Source organism: Pempheris klunzingeri, chromosome 22, assembly GCF_042242105.1.
Source record: "Pempheris klunzingeri isolate RE-2024b chromosome 22, fPemKlu1.hap1, whole genome shotgun sequence".
In the NCBI taxonomy this organism is placed as follows: Eukaryota; Metazoa; Chordata; class Actinopteri; order Acropomatiformes; family Pempheridae; genus Pempheris; species Pempheris klunzingeri.
The window spans coordinates 12,394,789-12,417,442 of NC_092033.1; the positions used below are offsets into that span (position 1 = coordinate 12,394,789).

At 42.5% G+C, this 22,654-nt stretch overlaps 1 protein-coding gene across 1 annotated transcript in view; it reads left to right on the forward strand.

Annotated features, from left to right (window-relative positions):
• ppfia2 (PTPRF interacting protein alpha 2) overlaps window positions 1–22,654 on the forward strand; it is a 136,392-nt gene that overhangs the window by 102,051 nt on the left and 11,687 nt on the right. Inside the window, exons 5-20 of the mRNA XM_070853448.1 lie at window positions 2,110–2,220; window positions 6,213–6,434; window positions 7,927–8,073; window positions 11,465–11,599; window positions 12,284–12,367; window positions 12,997–13,128; window positions 13,238–13,300; window positions 13,676–13,767; window positions 15,548–15,680; window positions 16,243–16,460; window positions 17,456–17,696; window positions 18,980–19,009; window positions 19,189–19,319; window positions 19,905–20,086; window positions 20,371–20,461; window positions 21,856–21,858. Coding sequence (XP_070709549.1) covers window positions 2,110–2,220; window positions 6,213–6,434; window positions 7,927–8,073; window positions 11,465–11,599; window positions 12,284–12,367; window positions 12,997–13,128; window positions 13,238–13,300; window positions 13,676–13,767; window positions 15,548–15,680; window positions 16,243–16,460; window positions 17,456–17,696; window positions 18,980–19,009; window positions 19,189–19,319; window positions 19,905–20,086; window positions 20,371–20,461; window positions 21,856–21,858 — 2,015 coding nt within the window. The remainder of the gene's footprint in view (window positions 1–2,109; window positions 2,221–6,212; window positions 6,435–7,926; window positions 8,074–11,464; window positions 11,600–12,283; window positions 12,368–12,996; window positions 13,129–13,237; window positions 13,301–13,675; window positions 13,768–15,547; window positions 15,681–16,242; window positions 16,461–17,455; window positions 17,697–18,979; window positions 19,010–19,188; window positions 19,320–19,904; window positions 20,087–20,370; window positions 20,462–21,855; window positions 21,859–22,654) is intronic.

The following is a 22,654-nucleotide window of genomic DNA, read 5'->3' on the forward strand; positions in this document are numbered from 1 at the left end:
TGGGAAAAGGTTAAAAACAACGGAGATTTCTTTTCATTTTGTTTTAAAACAACAAGCCTGTTAGGATTCAACACTAAAGGGCAGCTCAATAACATGGAGCAGGACTTCGTTGGGACCAGTTAAATCTAAATAAGAATGAAGACTCAGGAACAGGAAATGTGTTACTTTTTTATTCTGCCTGCTCTAATCCTGTGTGCTCACTCTCACATCTTTCCCAAATACATTTCAAGCCACAGGAAGAAATTTGAAAGCCCACTCAAAGCAAATGCCCTTTTCCCGAGTGTGTGTGTGTGTGTGTGTGTGTCTGTGCTCATGCATTTGCTGCAAACCATGTGATTGATTGTAATTTAAACACATTGCACCACAGACTTGCACGCCCTCAGCTCCCACCTTGACAAAATCAATCTTTTATACTCCGAGAACCTCCCCTCCCCAACCTAAATCCCACCTTCAGTCCTCCTCACATTTGTCCATCCTCTCCTTCACCACATTACCTCAGACAGTCCTCTCAATCCAGCACAAAAGAAAGATAAGGAAATCGTGATGTTGCTCAGTTAAAATGGTCCATTTCATGCTTCTTCCCTCTTCCCTTTGCGTCAAGCGCCTACCTTTGATGAGAGGTAGATCAACAACATCAAAAAGAAATAACAGGCGCCATGTTCATTTTGCATCTGGCTCTGTAATTTCGGAGCTGGAGATGCATCTGTAGCACTCCATTCATCATTTGTTGTGTCTTTATGTCGCGGGTGGTGTCAGCGTTTGATCTCTGAGCTACAGACGTTTTTTTACAATCTCAGAATAACAGGACGGAAACATACGGAGGCGTAATCACGACCTCGTTCTGCAGTCAGGGTGAAACAACGAAGAAGAAGCCAAACTGTTGCAGGTGAAGTCTGAGACTACAGAGTTGATGTCTCAGGTTAATGTGAGCTAAACCCTGCCCATTGCGGATGGGAGAAAATCATCACTTACTCACCTCTCATCCCACTTTAATCAGATTTTTATATGGTGCATACAGTTCAACCTGGGTCATATTGTCTGAATCTTGTCAAAAAACAATAAAATGATAGTGATAATGAAAATAATGACGAATAAATGATAAAAAGAGAAAAAGTGGAACAGTAGAAATTCTTCTTTAAACATCTATCACAGATTTTGCAGCCAAAATCTGGACAAAACAAAGGGGAGATCCAACATTAGTTGTAACTCAATAGTTTATTTCATGTAACAAAAAGGGAAAATGCACTGAAAGCTAACCAACAGGATGTATGTCAGGGTAAAGAAAGGACTGGCTCAGGCAGTTAGCCGGTCCAGGTGAGCTGAATCTTCCTAATAACCGGACCCCACCCTCCTGACTCGTGCAGGGAGAGGCTTGGCCAGCCTGTAGTGAGGCTGACACTATGGCTGCATGATCTGCCAAATTACTGCTGTGTTTTTCCGACCTGTGCTGGAGTAATCACTTTCACGGGGAGGAAGTTTCACAAGGAGTTGGCGTTTTTTGGTAGGCCGTTTTAATTGGTCTGCATGCTTCAAATTACTGTCTTCGTCCCACAAGTTTCAGGCTCTGGAAAGTCTTGTTTTGGAAAGTACAAGAGGCACCACGGGGGCTTCAAATTGTTTATGAGAGACGAGAAGCGGCCAAGTACGCCGTCTTTGTTTCTCTTCCCCACCGTGAGAGTGATAATCACTGTCTGTCAAGGAAGCACCTAATTATTGGTGTTGTCGGTCACTCCTCTGACAGGATTATGGCTTGAGGACAGTTGCTTTAGGTGCTGATATGAAACACGAGGTTCACAGCACATGATAATTATAGTGATTGAATCATTGCTTCCACCTTCATTTTGGTTTAAGCCATGTTCCATAAATACCTGCAGAGAGGGACATACTGTAATTTTCGTGTATTGCAAAATAGGGAAACATGACTATTTAACTGTTTTTATGCTGCTTGTGTTGCAAAGCCACACTAAAGGAAAAGAAATGATGCTAAGGTCTGATCTTTTTTTTTTTTTTATGTTAGCTCCCGTAGCCTCTAACATGAATTGTTTCCAAATGTACGCAGGTGTTCTGTGTAGTTCAGCTCTAACTTGTGTGCCGTTTGCCTTCCCGCAGATTGTGGCCTTACGGGAACAAAATGCTCACATTCAGAGAAAAGTGGCTTCTGGAGATGGAGGAGAGGACATACTGGAGGGCAGCGAAGCTCAACCGAAGGTCCATGGCAAGGTGAGCCTCCTCGATAAAGAAAGTAACAGTGTTTTTAAACAGATGGATGGACAGTTTTTGGTATAACCTTCTACTGGCTGCAAAAGTGTCAGTCTATTTAGTTTAGTATCAATATAATTGGGTCTAAAACTTGGATAAACAAACCATTATTAGAAATACCTTTTTAGGAATACATTTTAGCTCCTTTTTTAGGTCAGGAATACTGAAATAGTAAATCCTCTTATTTTTATTGTCTTTGAGCCTAAAATCTGTTTAGTTTAATGTATAATGACCAATGAATGATGAATATCATCATCATCATCATCAATAATTCAAATGAAAGATGCCTGAAACTGTATCATTTGTCTTGAGGTACCTTTGTTGAGTTTATATCTTAAAATATGAATATGATAAAAGTTTTGATATGATAAAATGTACAATATACACAACACCTTCTTGAAATAAGCCACTGCCCACATGAGTAAAAAAAAAAAGAGAACTTGGGATCCTCAATTGTCGCTATGATCCTAAGTCCTAAGATGTCCTCAATGTCAAAATCACTGCACTAGCAATCATCATTTCGTCTACACGTCTGGTTAGTTGGTATTACACAAATAATTCCTGTGCGTTCAGTTCCTCCTGGTGTTTTGAATGTCAGTATACCGGTTTACAATATTGAAAAAATGTTCTTAAAAGGTTTTAATCACACATTAACTATGCTGGTTTTCTGAAGGTGACCCACAGTCAGGTGATAGCTCTTGCTGTGACCTCAGCCTCCCCCATTATGCAGGGGCACACGTGGACCTGCACAGCTGAATACAAATATCCCTCTGATTATTAATTTAAAGACAGAGGCGTAAGTACAGCCACATTTTAGAAGATTAAACAAAAACAGACACGACATCAGAGTCCAAAACAACCAACACCAAATCCCAAAGCAGACCTCCAAAGTCTTTTTTACATGCAGACAGCAGCAGAGGATACCTGGGTAGATCAATGGAGATGCTATTACTGGGCTGGTCTGTTGGAGGAGGGGGGAGTTGGGGGAGGGATGTGGGGAGTAAAAAGATGAAGAGTGTGCCGCACAGAGGGATGGACTAATGAGGAGACGGCTATCATCTGCCCTGTTTTGTGAAGATAAAGGTAGTGAATATGAACATGTGTTGTTTTTATTATATGCCCGTATGTTTGTAAAATAAAATTGCCTGCACGTGCTGACTGCTAAAATGTGGTTAGGTGAGAGTGAGGCCCAGTTATTCACTGCCACTGCAGTCATGATGACTGACAGACACGGCTGCCATCAAGGGAGGGTGACAGCCCCGATCTGCAGGACGCATCATCTTAGAAGCACGTGTCCCTTGGTTATCATTAATGTGACGGGTGGAAGGAGGTCGGCGAGAAGGGAAGAAAGAGTCCGAGTGAGAAAGAGGGAAGACGGAGTAGCTGTCGAAGTGCATATTGACCCATCGAGCACTCAAAGCTTTAACACTGACCTGGATCTGCCTGATAACCAGCTAATGCTTTCTGACAGATGAGGCTTGTTGCATACCATTTTAATTTTTCAGTCAGTAAACAGAAAAAAAAAACATTACTCTGGATAATACGCAAATGTTATTATGAAAAATTTTCAAACGGTCTATTTGGTAGAAAGTAATCCTAATCCTGTCATTTTTAAAAACACATTGTGAGGACCACAAACACAAAATTTGATCACCTACACTGCATTGGCATGGCAGTAGAGGCAGATGGGCAAACGGAACCAAAGCTCTGCTTGGCTAGACTGGGTGTATGAGAGAGAGAATGTGTTTTGTAACTTGGGTGAACTAACCTTTAAAATGTAATTCGCTCATGTGTATGCGAAACCTCATCTGAGCTCTTGCAGGTTCAAAAAAAAGAGACCAGCCATTTAAACTTAAAAAGCAGGTGTCCTCATGCTACAAGACTGTGAAATGAGCGCAATAATGGGAGCCACACTTACATAATGTATCGTCTGTGGGCCTGTTGAGACATTTTGCAATAAAGCAGAGCTAAAACCTTAAAGTTGGACCTTTTTTTTTTTTTTTACGAGCGCTGGTATTAAAATTAGTGGTGTGATTTTGGTGGGTTTTGTTCCCTGCTCGGGGGAATCTTTGATCACAGGCAGCAGGCAGAGAGGCCCAATTAGGTTTGTCCTCACAGATGGATGGCCGAGGATGGGCAGCTGGGTCTGATACAGCAGAGAGACAGAGAATAAAGAGATCACTTTCCCTCAATCTTCACTTCCACCTGCTTTTCCTACACATCACATTTGAATCGAAAGACAAAGCTGTGTGATTTAAAAGCTGCATTCAGCACTGTCGCAGGAAGTTTGTAATTTCGCAGTGATGATAAAGTTGTTTTCTGACGCCTTATTCTTGGCTCCAAACCTCTGTGTAAGCTGGATCTCTCTGGCATCCACCTCATTAATCTACCTCACGCAGACACCTGTGGAGCTGCGCAGTGTGAGTACTCAGCGAAACCTAATCATATTACTAATGCAAGTGTCAAAGCAATTCTTCCAATGGAGTCTGGAGTGATTCTCAGCCAGTCTTTGTCACCTCCAAAATCAAAGCGGGGGAAGAGCCAAAGCCTTGAGCTCCTGAACTTGAATTTATTAGAGTGCTAATGCGTGTAACTCTCAAAAGAAGAAATGGTATCTGAAGTGGGAGCCAGGCTGATTTCTCAAGGCCCACTTCAGTACACCACGGGAAGCCAGGGCATGACAGGATATCTTAAATGTTTTTCTCATTGGGTTCATTTTCAATCTTGGTAATGTTTCTATTTTTCTCAAGTCAAACGTCCATTTCTGTCATTGGATGATTCCAATTTTTTTTTTTTGTTTTTTATTTTCATTCACCAGGTGGCTCAGACAGTTTTAAGAGGGGGGATCTGTATAAGGCAGTAGTGTGAATAGTAAATTTCACTTGAGTTATTCATGCAGTGTCTTAAACCAAATGATGCCCGGCCAAATAGAACTATAGTAGTCAAAACGACAACAACCAAGATGATCACGTAGCAGTTAACATGTGCAAAGCCACTAATTTGGGATAACTAAACAAACCAGGTCTCTGTAGCTGTTCTTTTATTCACATGACCTGAAGATCAGGGAAAAAAAATAATGAACTCAAAACATGAAATACTTCTTTATATACCTTTTTTTTCTCCCTAGATTAAAGTCTATCATTAGTGGTGGTCATATGGTCTGTTAATTAAATTTTTAAGCTTTTGGTTTACTCCAGGTAACCTTCTCCCTTTGCCCTATAATTCAGTATTTATAGTTTGATATTTTTGGATTGGCCTTCTTGCCTAGAGAAGATTGATACCACTGTCGTATATCTACAGTAAATATGAAGATATCTCCAGAAACTGATTAGCTTAGCTTAGAGACTGGAAACAGGGGAAACGGCTAACCTGGCTCCAAAATCTGCCTACTAGCACCTCCTAAAGCTTGCTAATTAACACACATCTCAGTTGTTTAATCCTTCCAAAAACCCAACAAGCCCACAACCACTTTACACTTTAGTGTTTGCATGGATTAAAAATGAGATAAGTGTTAAAGTGCTTCTGAGGTGCTGTTAGGCATAGACGGATTATGTCACCTTTCGACAGAGCCCGGTAAGCTATTTCCCCCTAATTACCTGACCTTATGCTAAGCTAACCGCTCGCCATAGCATCATATTTACCATACAGACATTACAGTGATATCAATCTTCTCATCCAGCTCTGTGGAAGAGGCAAGAAAGCAAATAAGTGTTGCACTGCACCTTTTAATCATTGTGGTAACACTTTATTTTACTGGTATGTACTTTTGTAATAATTATCTATGAAGTGTCGAGGAAAGAATTATGTTAATTGGTACAAATTCTAGGGAAGTTATGAGAAAGTTATAGGTTTATTGAGTTGTGAGTTTCCTTCCCACCGTGTCCTTTCTCGCATCCTTCTAAGAAGAAATGTAAAGTTTAATTTTGCCGTCTCCTTTGTCTTCTCTCCCCCAGCGTCTGTCCAATGGCTCTCTGGAGTCGGCCCACGAGGCGAGCCAGGTGGTGGAGCTGCAGGACCTGCTGGAGAAGCAGAACTACGAGCTGGCCCAGATGAAGGAGCGCATGTCCTCCCTCTCCTCCCGGGTCTCCGAGGTGGAGCAGGAGCTGGAGACCGCCCGCAAGGACCTCATCAAGTCAGAGGAGATGAACAACAAGTACCAGAGGGACATCAAAGAGGTTACAGCACACACGCATTTGCAAGGGAATAACAGTTGCAAGAGAGACATCAAAGGAGGCTAGCAGAGGCCTAAAAAAAGCTTCTATTAGCATAGACTCACACACTCTCCCTCCCCGTGACTGTATGTATCTGTCATACACACAAACGCATGCATACATAATTCAAGGCACGCTGCCACGAATAAAGAATTAAAACGCCTGTGACATGTCTTTCTCAAACAATCACACACAAACAGGTGAGGTATGAATTTACTGTAGATCGCAACATACAAACAGACAGACCCCACTTGGTTATATAAACACTTCTCAAGGACACACCAACACTGAGCATTAAAGAAAACCTCAAGCAGCTGCCTCTACATCTGCCACTGTTTGGTTCTTAAACACTATTTCAAGCTGGAGTGTCAACGTGCACAAAAGCAGCCAGCTAAAGCCGGAGAAATGAGAATGTTTGCATCATAAATTGGCAATTAAGAGCCCAATAATGAGCCCATTCAGTGCCTCTGTGAAGTGGATGTGGTTTAAGTGGACTGAGTATGAATATATGTTTAACCACCTGTAGGCCTCATTGCTTTTGATTGCAAACAACGAAGTCAGACGCCGTGATTGTGGCCTGGGCAAACATGGCCTCATCGGCCCGACCCTGCGTTATTACCCTGCACCGTCCCCTCTGAAAGCAGCAGTTCACTGTGCTCCCCCACTAGTTATTATGTGGATTTGAAACCACATGTGCTTGCATGGGCTTGTGTCTGCAGCGATGCCCCGTGCAGGAAATTAACTTGCAGAGCTTCAGAGATAATGTATCTATCACGGTGGAGGGGCAGGCTTGTTTCATGGCAGCAGTGTGAGATCCAAGATCACATCTGTGTGATTGTACTTTATTAAACTTCAATGTTTGTCTCGGTGTTTGACTTGTTTCTCATGTAGATTATGGGGTAGTCATGTCATATATGGAGCTAATCTGATGACAAATGCTTTATTTTGTTAACTGACTCCTCTGCTTTGTGTTTGCATTTCAGTTTCAGATACACATTGATTCTGAGCTTCTGTACACGCTGTAATTTTAGCTTTCACAGTGATCACAGAAGTACTTGTACCAATAACATGCAGCCGCCTTATACTCATATTTCAGTACACAGTGAACATTTTGTCCACCACCAAATTTCTGCATTATTAATTACCGTTTGTATAATTCATGTTTTGCAATGAAATTATGAAGCGATAAGAATCAAGTCTGTGCAGAGACCGAAATGGAAAAAGTCATGTTTGCAAAATTACCTCTGAGTTTAGAAACTAAAGTTAGAGCCACAGATGATGTTCCACTTTGGTTCTGTGACCACAAACAACCACAAATACGCTTTTTTGAATTTTCTTCAAAATACTCATCAGTGGAGGAGAAATTTCACAAATAGTTTTAAAAATGCTGTCATCTTTATTGCCCTGTTCTGTTGTTCTGTGATTGCTCTGACTGTGTGTCTGTGTCTGCATGCAGGCCATGTGTCAGAAGGAGGACATGGAGGAACGGATCGTAACATTGGAAAAACGCTACCTGAGCGCCCAACGAGAGTCCACCTCGGTACATGACATCAACGACAAACTGGAGAACGAGTTGGCCAACAAGGAGGCGTTCCTCAGACAGGTCCGTAACAACCAAGCATTGTTTGTGAGGTGACTGACGACACCGTGTTTTCCAGTTTGCTCTTAAAAATTTCATGGCAACTTTTCTCAAAAACTACAGTTCCCAAGAGTTGGAGCCTCTACCTCTTTGTGACCTGATGAAACCCTTTTCATCAGTTCACATGGCAACTTTTCTCAAATGAAGTTGTGGGTCTGTACGTCCAGGCAGCTGCTGAAATGGATCCTTTATAGCTGAAATGTCAGACGTTTTTCAATAATACAAATGGATTCAGAAAAGAATTAAACGTGCATGCAGCTGGTTGTGTAAGATAGATGGTTCCTGTCAGTTAACAGAGCCCTTAGAGCTGATCCACAGAGGTTTGGCAATGAGGAAACCTCTTGACATTATGTCAAATAATGTCAGAGGAAATTGCTACTGGGGAAGGAACTTTGATGGTTTTACTTACATGTTTACTTTGAGCAGATGCACATGGCTCAGTCATCCTCAGAACTGATGAAATGCTGCACAATGTGATCAGAAGATAGTGCAGATTTATTCCCCTTTTGATGGTTCTTTGTGAATCATTGCAGCCAATTACATAAATTGCCTGGCCATAGAACATTGAGTGACATTTTCATGAGCACAGGCTTAAGCACCAGCTGAGCTCTGCAAGGACTGAAAGAATGTCAAACGAATATGAGCAGAAGTAATCAGGGGCGCGCACAGACACCATGAGACACACAAGCATCCCTTAGCTTTGCTGCAAAAAGAAGTTGCTCAGGCACAAAGCAATGACTTTGTGAATAGTTTGACATTTTGGGAAATATGCTTATTTACTTTCTTGAAGAGGTTTACATGATTTATATCACCCCACTTTGCATCTATTAAATATAAGACTGCAGCCAGTTAGATTAGCTTAGCACAAAGGCTGTAACCATTGGGAAACAGCTCGACTGGCTCTGTCCAAAGGTAACAACATCTGCCTACCAGCACTTCCAAAGCTCACTAAATGGTAAATGGTCTGTGTTTGTAAAGCACCTTTCTTGTCATTTTGACTACTCAAAGCGCTTTTACTTTACATCCTCATTCACCCATTCACACATCATTCATACAGGAGGAGTCTAAGTCAGAGCAGACTATTCTTTTCACACACATTCACACACTGAAGCTGCTTCGGGAGCACGTTTTGGCTCACTGTCTCGCCCAAGGACACTTCGACATGTTGACTTAGAGGAGCCGGGGATCAAACCACTGACCTCCCGATTGATGGACGGGTTTTGTTGTTTTTTAACCCAGACAAAAAATACATTTCAGTCTCTGCTGGTTGCCTGGCAACTCCCAGCAAAGAAATAATTTATGACCGACCCAGACTGGCTGCTTCCCCTCTGTCTTTATGCTAACCTGAGCTAACCGGTTCCTGGCTGTAGCAACATATTTACTGTTCAGACTTCTCAACCTCTTGTAAAACATATAAGCATATGGCTTGAATTGCCAACAACAGCATTTAATTTCTGAGTCAAGTTTTCCCCTTTTGGCTTGTACATAACCAGCAACAAGCTCCTCATGACTACAAGACCTCTCTTCGAAATGAATGTACCCAGAACCCCCCTCAGAACGTACAGAAATAACCCCAAAAGCCTTTGGGTTTAAGCTCCTGCTACCACACAAACACACTTCCTCGCCGGCTGCGTAATGAGTTTACTTGTTGTCGTGCCAGAAGCTGAACCCCGGGATCTGCCCGCTGATGTTTGAAGATGACTTGTTCAGGGGGATGTAGGCTTGGCCAACGGTACAGAGGGATGATGGGATGAGACGAAACGGTGGGCAAAAAGGCAAAAAAAAGAAAGGATGACTGGAAGTGTATGTAGGGAGGCTATTGCAAACAAAAATACACTGTCCTGCCTGTCCAGCATCATCTCGGGCACCAAAGGGATTGCGATACGACTAAAGACGGAAAATATCACTGACACACATAACACATCACAACACAACAGAGCTCTGGCCCACTCCAGTCTAATTATTGCATATTGAGCTGCCAGGCCCGATGCTTTGGGGAGCAGAGCATCTGTCGCTGATGGCAAAGGCTGCCAAGCCAGCCCCAAAAAAAGTCTTAAAACTGATCAGACCCCTGAGCAAGGCAGGGGGAGAAGTCTGAACACGCAACAGGGAAATACAAGTCACTTGGTGGCAGCCTCACTGAAAGCTAGGTTTGATTTCCTTCTTCATTATGGGAAGGACAGTATCTGAATGTCTAATCAGGGCTATTACCGGTATCTGCTGAGTAAAAGTTGCCACTGTCACTCTTGGCAAACGCAGAGCTGCTGCTATTCTGACTCTGTTATGGTTCTATTTTGAAGAGGGTTTGAGGCACGTTGCCAAGAGCCTTCAGTAGCCAATCCTCCTACTGAAGACGGATATCTGTGATTCAGTTTTCCACCAGGCGATGATGCTCTGCTCACATTAAAAGGGAAAAGAGGGAAGAGATTCGCATTCAGGCGAAAACACGCATACTGTATACTATATTCTGAAAAGTGGTCAAGCACCAGCGTACATCTCTGAGCTGCTTCATCCGTACATCACCAGTAGGTCTCTGAGGTCCTCTGACCAGGGTTCACTGTCTGTCCCTCGCGCTTGGCTAAAAACGAAAGGTGATCGTGCCTTTTGAAGTGGAGGCTCCGACATTGTGGAACACCCGACATTCGATATGCAGTCTCAATTGATGCTTTTAAAAAAGCAGCTGAAAACACATTTATTCAAACTGGCCTTTTACTCACCTCCTGCTGTCTAGCGTTTTCTGAGTTATAATTGGTATGTGGTGGTGTGTGATTTTTGTTCTTTTACTATTTTTAAGATCTTATTTATGATTTTATCGTATATATTTAGTTTTCATTTTTCCCTTACTCCTGTGAAGCACTTTGTGACTTTGTTCTCTGAAAAGTGCTCTACTGAATACACTACATCTACTTACTTAACTCAAGCCATTAGAGAGAGATTTCTTTTTTCTTTTGTCACATTTTAGTGCGAGGCCTCTCTCGGCTGTCGCTGCTGTTTGCCGTTACTGTTCAACACTTCAGGATATTCAGGATAATGTATCAATCTACAGCATTTATTCCATCAGTACAAATTGTTTTTCAATATCAATCGGTTCTTTCTTTCAATTATTGGCAATGCTCTTGCCAATAAAACTTTACTCTTCCTGCATATGTAAAGGCATTGGAAGTGTCACTGACAACCATTTAAAATGGAACCAAAGAATGGCTTCACCGTAGGAACTGACTTCTTGTGTTTATGCCTGCCATTATCATTTAGCTACATTTTATTTGAGAATGTAATTGGAGAATTTGCAGCATGCCGTATCCCGTAAATCTTTTAAATGGCTACCAGCTAATGTCGTTGACGTTTGTGTGCACAGATGGAGGAGAAGAACAGGCAGCTACAGGAGAGGCTGGAGCTCGCTGAGCAGAAGCTCCAGCAGACCATGAGGAAGGCTGAGACGCTGCCAGAGGTAGAGGCCGAACTGGCCCAGAGGATAGCAGCCCTCACCAAGGTAGGAGCACACACACACACAGACACACACACACTCACACATATACACAGTACTGTTGACACATTCCCACAGATGCCCTCGTCTCTAGATTTTTCTATACCTATGTGTAAGTGTGCACGTGGTGTCATGTCATGACGTTTCAACATGTCCCTCTCCTCTTCCTCGGCCACATAGTCTGACTCCAGCTCCTCTTCCTCCCCTGATGATTATCACTTTGTTATGGAAGCTAAACTCCAAGACATGAACTCCATTCTTAGGAAGGTAGTCCCACAGGGCATCACAGCTACCGCCAACTCCTGTAGAGAGCAGATTTCATTCATTTATCTTATTAGTGTTTTGTGGCGAGCGTGTTTACTGGGATTCTGCTCTGGCTGTTCTACCACCATGGGACAGCTGCATGGCACTTCTGGCTGGAGCTCATACTTGGCAGCGCTGGAGGAGCTCTCTTCCTCTTTCATTCTGTCCTTTGGTGGCCTCCATCCTTCTCCTTGTCACTCTTTGTTTCAACCAGCTCTCTCTGCAGTTATGCTTTGAAACTAGATATCCATCTTTGAGTTTGGGATAGAGGCTTTGGCTTGTGTCGTCGCCACTGCTTTTTCTCTGTTGCCCTTCAGGCTGTCAAACAGATCAGCCGTAGATCATCGTGCCCTCTTTTGTCCTGTCTATGCTGTGATCCATCTGTAGGCAGAAGAGCGTCACGGGAGCATTGAGGAGCGAATGAGGCACTTGGAATGCCAGCTGGAGGAGAAGAACCAGGAGCTGCTACGGGTGAGTCACCACGGAGGCGTTGTGCCAGGCAACGCTAACCAGGCAGCCACTCCTGCATGAGCATGACGGCTTGAGGCAACTGTGACTGATGCCGCACTGACTGATGTATCACCAAATCAATGTTTCAAACACTCTGAATGGTTTGTAAAATGCTCACAAATGATGCAACAATGTATTACTTATTTTAGATTATCATTTGGTGACCATATCTAACAGGATACAAACCTGATTTGAATCCTGAAGAGGAAAAAATTGTGCATATCATTATTTATTCTAGTTCACACTGAGAGGCACAAACTATGGAATTATATCACATCAGAAATGTACTAAAGCAATAGAAAATACCAACTTAAAGCTTTGGTGGGGCTTAAGCAACACATCTGATTGCAAAATCCACCATGGGAAGGCATCTTGTTTCTATAATATCGTCCCTTTAAGGCAGTGCTTTCCCACCCTTTTTTCAGACTTTCCTGATTTTTATCACTAATTACTACTAATTTGTGTCCTTTTCTAAATTATACTTGCAGAACCAAAAAAAAAAGTTGGGCCACAGCTGGTGGACTACAACTGATTAAGTCAGTAGATATGACTTTGAAATGTAACTCTTTTGTTGTGTTCTTGTGTACCAGGCTCGACAGAGAGAAAAGATGAATGAGGAGCACAACAAGCGACTGTCGGACACGGTGGACAGACTCCTCACAGAGTCCAACGAGCGTCTCCAGCTCCACTTGAAGGAGAGAATGGCAGCTCTGGAAGAGAAGGTTAAAGGAGGCTGGAAACATATCAATATACAGTTTTGTCCAATGAATGTCAGGATGAGATGGATTTTATCACCCCATTTTTTTTTTTTTTTTTTTCTTCTCCTTGCAGAATGTGTTAATCCAAGACTCTGAAGGTTACAGAAAACAGTACGAGGAGTCAATCCAAGAAAAAGTAGGTTGCAGAGATAAAAAAATCTTTTTTTTTAAAAGCAACTACATTTTGCATGAGTTTGACTTGATAAAGTGCCTTTTAATAGAGAGATAATGAGGTTGGTTGTTGGCATTAGTTTTTTAAAAACCTCTGCAGTTGAATATTCATAAGCTTCCCGCATGGAGGAAGATAATGAGATGAATTTCATCAGTTTGTAAAAAAAAAAAAACTTGAAAATGTCACTAATAATCAGCCCCACTGGCTCTCAGCCATGTCACTCCACAGTGCTGACATGTTGAAATGACTACCGTATGATATACTGGGATAATCATTGTGTGGGCATTTAATATCATAGACAAGTCATGTAATGACATCTTGCCAAATTGTTTCATCCAGAGTCAGCTGGCAGAAGAGATCGACAAACTGAGATCAGAGCTCGACCAATTCAGGTTGAGGGCAGGCTCCCTCACAGAACCCACCCTGTCACGGTAGGCTGGCTGTGTGTGTGTGTGTGTGTGTGTGTGTGTGTGTGTGTGTGTGTGTGTGTGTGTGTGTGTGTGTGTGTGTGTGTGTGTGTGTGTGTGTGTGTGTGTAGCCATATATGACTTGAGACCACTGAAGTCTGAAAACCTCATTGAACTTTGAACCTATGAAATTGACTGGCTGGGCTCAGCCACCCTTAGAGACTGTCGCTATGCCTGTCAAGCTTTCTTTCAGCAGTTAAAAATGATAATGTGGTTAGATTTACAAACTGAAAAAAGGGTCCTTGATTTTAAACAGAGCAGACAGCTGAGATGACGAGTGCTACTGACAGATTTTATAAGCTAGCGAGCTAAATAAGCTGATGTTTGCTCTATGAGTTTATGAAATGCTGTCTCCACCTGACTCCTTTTAAAACAAAAAAACGGACTGATATATACACACAATGGCTACATACATAGTGCTAAGATAGTGAAGCTAAAGCTACATGTCCAAGGCAAAAAGCATCTTCAGCAGTTGATCCATGTAGAGGACATAACTTTTAGATTAGATGATTAGATTAGATTCAACTTTATTGTCATTACACCTGTATAGTACAAGGCAATGAAATGCAGTTTGGCATCTAACCAGAAGTGCAACACTAAAGAAACGGCCTTAACCCCTGACAGCATTCAGGACTGACTTTCACAGAGTGGTTAAATGCTAAAAAAGTATATATGCTAGTTGTAAATCTGTTTCTTACATAGCCTGTATATGTAAATGCACAACACTCAGTAATGGTTATTGAGCTATAATTGGCCGATCGTTTCAGGGAAAGGGTTTAGTCAGGTATTTAAGGTGGATTAACACCTGCTCCACCTATTTACTACCACAGGACAGTCTACAATACACTACGTGTGATTTAGCTCTTAAACTAAAAAGCAACCTGCACAAAGAAAGAGCTTTTTTTACAGGGCTTGTAGGCTGTTAAGAGAAAAAAAGTAATTGTGCCTCTTCTGGTCTGTTGGCTCCCGGTCTCGGAAATGGTGTCCAAACAAAAGTTAGATTTAGTTCACTGCGGTTCGAGAGCACCCAAACAATTAAGAACCTGAATGAGACCAAGATGGGCCTGTGTCCAAACATTAGTGGGTATTTCAGACTCAAACTGTTTCAATCAGTCAACTCAAGAAGAAGACATGAATGCTTGACTCTGAGAAGTTTGTACCCAAAGCTGAATTCCTGTAATCTCCATAACATTGTCATTGGATGACACTGATTGGTTATGATGGTAATGAAGGCCAAAATGTATAACTGATCTAACCCAAGTTGTATGTAACTGGAAGCAAATAAAATGCAGGAATACAGATATACTCTACCCAGTAGCCGTCATATCATCTGTCACCGATGAAACATTTTCCTCTGCACTATTGTTAGAAAAACTGGTATCAGTGAACTCTCCATATCTATTCTTGGATGTTTTCTGGCTTCCCTTTCATACTGCGTGAAGTTCTAATATTACAGTGCTGATGTGTTGACAGTAGCAGCCTTAATCTCCTCCATAGACAATTCGCAGCCATAGAGGCATGCATAATGAGCCCTGATCGTTCAAGAAGTACACTTTACACCACATCACTGTCACTATTAGCTACGCTTTAGCTATCCAAGCACGAGATTTGATTGGGTGTTGTTTTTCTTGTGTCTCATATTTTAATAATCTGCGTCACGGTCAGAGTTTCAGAAGATGTTTTTGGCGTGAGCTCACACTTGGCAACATGAGATGTAGCATTACTGATGAAAGTTGTTTCTCAGGTCTCATCTGGACACGTCAGCCGAGCTCCGGTTCTCATTGGGATCTCTGGCTGAAACCCAGTCGGACCACTACCGCTCAGCCAAGGTCATCCGCCGGCCAAGGAGAGGTAGAATGGGTCTGCGTGAAACAAAGGTGAGCCACAGATTTTTTTCTTTCTTTTTTGTCCACCTTCAACCCATCGCTTTGTGCCTTACAGTAAAATGCTAGTGTTTCTACTTTTATCTCCACTACTTCTAATAGTGCCAATCACTCTTGGTCAATCGCTCTTTGTTTGATGTTGTTGAGCTCAGTACTCTGCGTTGGGAGGAGGGAGCCAGGTGAAAAAGAGAGCTGGACCCTCAGTGGTCCCGATGACAAGTGAGAGAGCGAGAGAGAGCAGTGGGGGGACTCTGGTTTTGTTGACCTGAGGTTGTAAGGTCATGTGACACAAGCTGGTCAGAAATGGGCACATCCAGTAGAGATCCTTCTGAGAACCCTGCGGCTGTACTGCAGAGTTATGTGCTAAAAGTCCCCAATATGGTAATATACTTAACCTTTGGTCAGTATACATAACAAAAATGATATTTTGATTATCCAAACGAAAGTTTTCAGTTTCCAGAGGATGCATCTAACTCCCCAAATAATTTTAAATGTATTAATAAGAACTTGTAAAACACGGTCTGGTATTGACAGCCGAGCCTTTCTTTACATGCAGGCTAAATCGCTGGGAGAGCATGAATGGCGCTCGCAGCAGCTAGGGGTTCTGGGAGGCCACCACTTTGAGAGCGACACGGAGATGTCAGACATCGACGATGACGACAGGGAAACAATGTTTAGCTCCATGGACCTGCTCTCACCCAGCGGCCACTCTGATGCACAAACCCTGGCCATGATGCTGCAGGAACAGCTGGACGCTATCAACAAGGAGATTCGGTACCTGACACACATGGCACTCTTAATTTAATATAAAAGGCCACATTCCCGGGCATATTGATGTCCTTCCTTTACTTATTGTGCTGCTAATCCATTTCACTTCAAATCCAGTTAACACTTTTAAGATCACGTCCAGGAAACCTGTAGGAGGGATTGCTGTTTCAAACTCTGTCTCCATTGCTTTTGAGGAATGTTTCTTAACTTTGCACCATTTTCTACCAATTTTTTGGCTCCTTATGTGATATTTCAACCAAAATCTATATTTTAGAAATAAAATAAACTCCATTGAGAACATTGGTCAGCTTAAATCCATGTCAGTAACATTTTTTACACCTATTCACCTTCCACCCTTATTATCAGTGTGTTCTAGACACTAATATTTACCCCCAGATAGGCCCAGATAGGATATAGTTCCATACACTGCTACTGATTGCAATGCTTTTCACTGTAGATCACTTTTCCTGTCTACGGACCAGACACATTTTGTGTATGCTCTTCGTGTTTCGGGAAATGTGATCTGCCTCTAGCTTGTTAATGCTGTAATTATCTTGTGCTGATAAGCATTCATAACCCAAGGCGTAACTGTATTTAGTTCTTTATTTCAAGGGGTCTTAATGTGTCTTTTGGCTGTTGCTAATTTACATCCCCATCAATAGACACAGTGCCACATTTCTTTCAGGAGGATTTAATTCAAATCCGATGGCAGGCAGAGATAATGAATCCAAGGAGTCAGGCTTTCAGCTAATTACAAAGTTAGACCCTGGGTATGTTAAAACTAATGGCCTGACTTTTAGCCTTTTTATCTTCTCTCGATGGCCTTTAATTACTTTGCCTCATACTGTAGGTATTTAACGGAATTCGGTCATCTGGCAAATCTCCAGAAATCCACCTCCATAGATAAGGCTGAACTTTGAAAAAGGAGTTTGGAAAAAATATATTTTTTAATTGAGCTCTGTCCTGCAAAGAGATGAAGACTTTTCTTCTCCTCTTCCAAGGCTGATCCAGGAGGAGAAGGAGTCGACGGAGCTGCGGGCGGAGGAGATAGAGAACCGGGTGGCCAGCGTCAGCCTCGAGGGCCTCAACCTGGCTCGAATGCACCACCACGGAGCCTCCATCACTGCCTCGGCCACCGCCTCCTCCTTGGCCTCCTCCTCCCCACCCAGCGGACACTCCACCCCCAAACTTGATCCTCGAAGCCCCGCCCGAGATATGGAACGCATGGGGGTCATGACACTGGTGAGGTGTCTTACTACACCTTTTTTATATCAGTGCTGTCAGAAATTTTAGCCCCTTTTAAAATTAGTCAAATCTGTCATATCAACTGATTTTTCCATTTTGCATTATAACCTTTACAATCACGTCCAGCGGTTTGATTGTTTTTGTGACATTAGTGCATGTAATCAAGATATAATATGTCACGTTCAGTCTCACACAGCCAAGTGGTGTTTGAGACTAATGATCACTGATCACCATTATTTTTAAAGAGCATCAGCTAGTGTGAAATGTGACATGGATTTCTATTAAGGCGTTAAATTAAAAAATGGCTGGCAATGTCTGATTGCAGTCCATAATGAGTGACAGTCAGAAATTTCTCAAAGGCCATGAGGGATTTGGTGTCCTCACACAGCAGCATTTGATTAGAGTTTGAGTATATGCTAAGTTTGAGTGCGTAGTTTCAGAGATTTAAGAGGTATTTTTAGCGATTGAGCCGCTTATGTAAGTACACAGAGATGTAGATATGCAGAGAGATGCATTGTCTGTATAAAGAATGTCTCATTCCCTTGTGCACAGTTTACCATATGTGCATAACAGCGTATGTATTGAGTTGATGGCTGTGTCAATTAGTGGTAAAAATTATTTTTGCACAAAGAAGTGAGGAAGCAAAAGTAATAAAGGTTACGTAGCTGCTGTCAAGGTTTTTTACACTATCTGTGCGTTTTAAGCTGTGCGGCTACAGAGGACATTAATTTTTGAAGACTTGCTGAATTAAATTAGCATGCAGAGAAAGTCGTGACAGAAACTGTCTTGCTCTGTCAGCTGTCGTAATGCAGCCCAGATGTCAAAGGGGTGGCTTGCAGTTTCTCCGAGAATAGACAATAATATGTTTTACAGCCCAGTTCCTCGCTAACTCTCTCCATGTTGACCTGAGGCTGAGACACTCCAGATGTTTTTTTACATTAAAAAAATACTGCTATGCGACCGTGATGCACCAGAACAAGAAAGGATTGTCAATGTGTCCTTTATGATTAGGGTTTAGAGTCAGGTAGCCCTTACTCCAAAGCCTTAAAGGAATGAGTCTTTGATTTTATTGATCTGTCAAATGACTTATTCACCGACCCTTCTGTGTCTCTCTGTATTGATCTGTGAATTGATGCTCTGGTATTGGGCTCATGAGCTTCTAATGGTGTATGATATTCATACGAATGAGCCAATAGTCTTTTATTTATTACCAACATGTTTTTCATCCCTGCATTCACACGAGTACTGGTGACGGTCTTTTTCTTGTCTCTGCTCAACAGCCCAGTGATCTGAGGAAACACAGGAGAAAGGTACTCGCAGCACGGCTTGTATCAACAGGATTTGAATGTGGTATTATTATTGTTACCCTGAATACAGTGTAATAATAGTGTAATAATACGGTTGCCATAATGACACCCTGTATAAATAGGTGGTTTAATAGCGTACGTGGGTCACATCCAACATCCGGTTTTCTGCCCTCGTCCCTCAGATAGCAGCGGTGGATGAGGATGGCCGCGAGGACAAGGCCACAATCAAGTGTGAGACATCCCCCCCTCCTACGCCGCGCACTGTCCGAATGACACACACACTGCCAGCGTCCTCACACAATGACGCACGAGGGTAGGTGTCGGCTTTACAAACATTCCTTAAAGATGGCCGTAATCTCGTTGCTGGAGTAATTTTGTGGTACTGGAGTTCTCTTTGTTTGATCTCTCTATCTTGGATGCAAATTCTACTCTTTCTTGTTAAATGTTTATTAATGGTTCAGTCGTTTTAGCTCTGCCTGTTTGTCACTTTGGAAGAAAATGGGATGGTTTACTAGCCCACTTAGAAGCTTCTATTTTAGCTGCAATTGTGCCATGAAACATTTTTCAGCACTTATAGAGATAATCTTTTTCAAACTTAAATTACAGACGGTAGCAACAGTATTGGATGATTGTCAGTAATTGGCATGAATGAAAAAGCTAAGAAATGAAGTCTCAGAAAGCAACAAATACTTCTAGGATATTGTATAGAACACATATATCTGCAAAAAGATAAGAGCAGAGCAAAGAAATGCATTAAATATAAACGTTCACTTTTTCATAGGGTTATTAATGACAATATAAAAATTCTGACCTTTTGAGAAATGTTCACGAGATTTAATTGCACCTGGAACTTTTAACAACTCTTGTACTCATGCGCTGTGTGTGTTGGTGTCCTCAGTATCGTGGCCTCTCTGGAGGCCGAGGCCAGCGCACTCAGTAGCGTAGCCAGCAGCCAAGATTCCCTGCACAAGCAGCCGAAGAAGAAAGGCATCAAATCCTCCATCGGACGGCTTTTTGGCAAGAAGGAGAAAGGCAGACTGGCACATCTGGCACACAGACAGGTCATGGTAGATCCACAAGGTGGGCGCTGGAAACATATTTCGAAAGCTAACAACTGATTGCAATATTTCATCTCACGTCAAATTTAGGTAGTTTTGGTCTGAATGTTGTTATCCAGTAACAATAGGTTGAAATTCTATAATTATCAGCTTTTGTAATCAAGGGGTGACTTAAACATATTATCATGTTAACCAGAAGCAAATATAACACCAATCAAAACATTTCTGTATTTATTTCTTTGATATGATGCAGTGATAGTTGCAACTTCAGATTGTATTCATTCATATGCTGTGTTCCTCTCTCAGCAACCATGATGGACCCAGACATGGTGGGCCAGGACATGGGGGTGGGCAAGCTTGGAACTCAGGCTGAGAAGGACCGCAGGTTGAAAAAGAAGTAAGCTTTGTCCCAAGAATCACATCACGTGTCACCAAAACAGAAATCCGGACACCCAAACAGTCCCTTAGTACGGTCCTCTCATATACAGCAAACAGTGTCCCTCTACTGTTTCTGCTAGTACAAATGGCCGTGTTAAGTTCATGGTCATATGTAGGAGGAGCACTGTGTTTTAGTCCTTTGAGGTCTGAACCAATCTGAACTTAGACACACAGACAGAGGCTATAACCACCTCCTGTGTTTACCTTTCAGCTCCCTCCCTCTATGAAAACACGGCCGTACTGTATGTAATATCATAACCCGCGCTGAGAGCAGGATCGATAGAAAGCAGAAGCTGGATCAGTATCCAGGAGCAGAGATCAGCCTCACTGTATTCAGACACAGAGCCATAGTCAGACTATTGATCCAGAATGAAAAACCAATTAATCTCACAAAGCTACTTTGTCAATTTGGAAGCTATACATGGCTTTCCTAACGCACCACCCATAGATTACGCTCACAATCAGATCGGGTGTGTTGCTGCCCTACAGCAAAAGGGGGAAACCCCCTCGCAAATCATATCTCTCAGCAGGAGCGTTGCAGAGTGTGTGTGTGTGTGTGTGCGCGCGTGTGTGTGTGTGTGTGTGTGTTAGTGTGCATTTGCCATGCCCCAGTGCCAAATGATGAATGTCATTTGCTCGAAGTGCACATTGAGTTGTCATGACAAATAACTTTGCCTCCCATGTAGTCGGTCAATAGAGAGTATTGTTCGTTGTATGTTGACAAATGTGTTGTTCTTCTTCCACTGCACTGACCTCTTCATAGCAGTGTCCGGGATTACGGCCACGCCACCACCTTGCATCTTGGCGCCTCCTCCACACTGCATGCCATCGAGCTGCCTGCAATACTTTCCATTTCAGCATCTTGATCGATCAGTACCGCTGTGGTCTCATTTGTGCGTTTTTTTTTCTTTTCGTTTTATGTTTTCTTCAAGAGGTAACGACAAGTATTTGAATGTAACTGAGCATTTGAATGTAAGGCCGCGGAGGGGGGGTCTTGCTGTGTTTTCAGTGCATTTCTCATTTCCTCTGCTGCACGAGATGTGGTCAGGACTGCATTGTAGAAGATGGACATTTTTTTTTGACTGGTCTACAGATGCTCCTGTAAACGAATGTCCTCCATTGTGAGATATATGTGTATGGGTGTGTGTGTGTGTGTGTGTGTGTGTGAGAGCGCACGTGTTTTTGTTTAGAGCCGTATCGTTAATTGCCTATTAACTCATTAACATTTTGTGTACTTTTGTCTCCCCCGTCGCTCTCTCTCTCTATCTCCCTCCTTCTCTCTCCTCTTTGCTCTCTGACTCTCTCCTCTCTTACCCTTCCTCTCCCTCTCATCATCCTCTGACTCTAACAAAGCGGGTAAGTTGTGAGGATGTATAACTGACCTCCTGGATATGACCATTGTCTCAGCCATAAATGCCCTGTCTGCCATTTCTCCCGTCTGTCCGCCATCCGTCCTCTCCTGAAAGACCAGTGCCAAAGCTGAAGTCTCTTATCTATCTACTCTCTATCCTTCATGGCTGTTAACGACGCCATTGCGTTCTTTCTTTCTTTTTCATTTACCATCTGAAGACATTTTTTCCCCCCTTTTTACAGTTCAATGGCAGCTGCATCCATGGCTGGACAGAGAATGTGCCGCCGCTAAAGCTGGGGCTCAATTTTTAAACCCGGAATGTCTTCCTCTCCTTATATGTGTCTCTATCTATTTGTGTGAAATAACCAGCTGCAATATCTGGTTATGGGAATGTCAAAATGTTCTTTTTGTTCGTATGATTTGTCATAACTGTTTCCTTACTTCCCTTTCCCCAGCTATGTTCAGTGGATGTATTTCTCCATGCATTAGACCTGACCTGAACATAAAACATGAGCTATCTCCCCATGTGCTGGATAGATAAGACAGTGAATGTACCTGGTTGTGTTTGGATGAACACATTTCCTCTGTCCCTGTAGGCTTATGTACGCCATGTATGCTGTGTTTAAGTGCCCTTTCACTGTACTGAGGCCTTCAACGCTGACAGTGCTACATGTATCATGTTTATTACTATGCCCACTCTTTCCATTTGTCAAGTTCTTTGACAACACACTCAGGGAATGCCTTGTTGTTTTTGTTATGAAATGTGTTCACTAAGCAGGATAAGAACTGCATTGTTTTTGG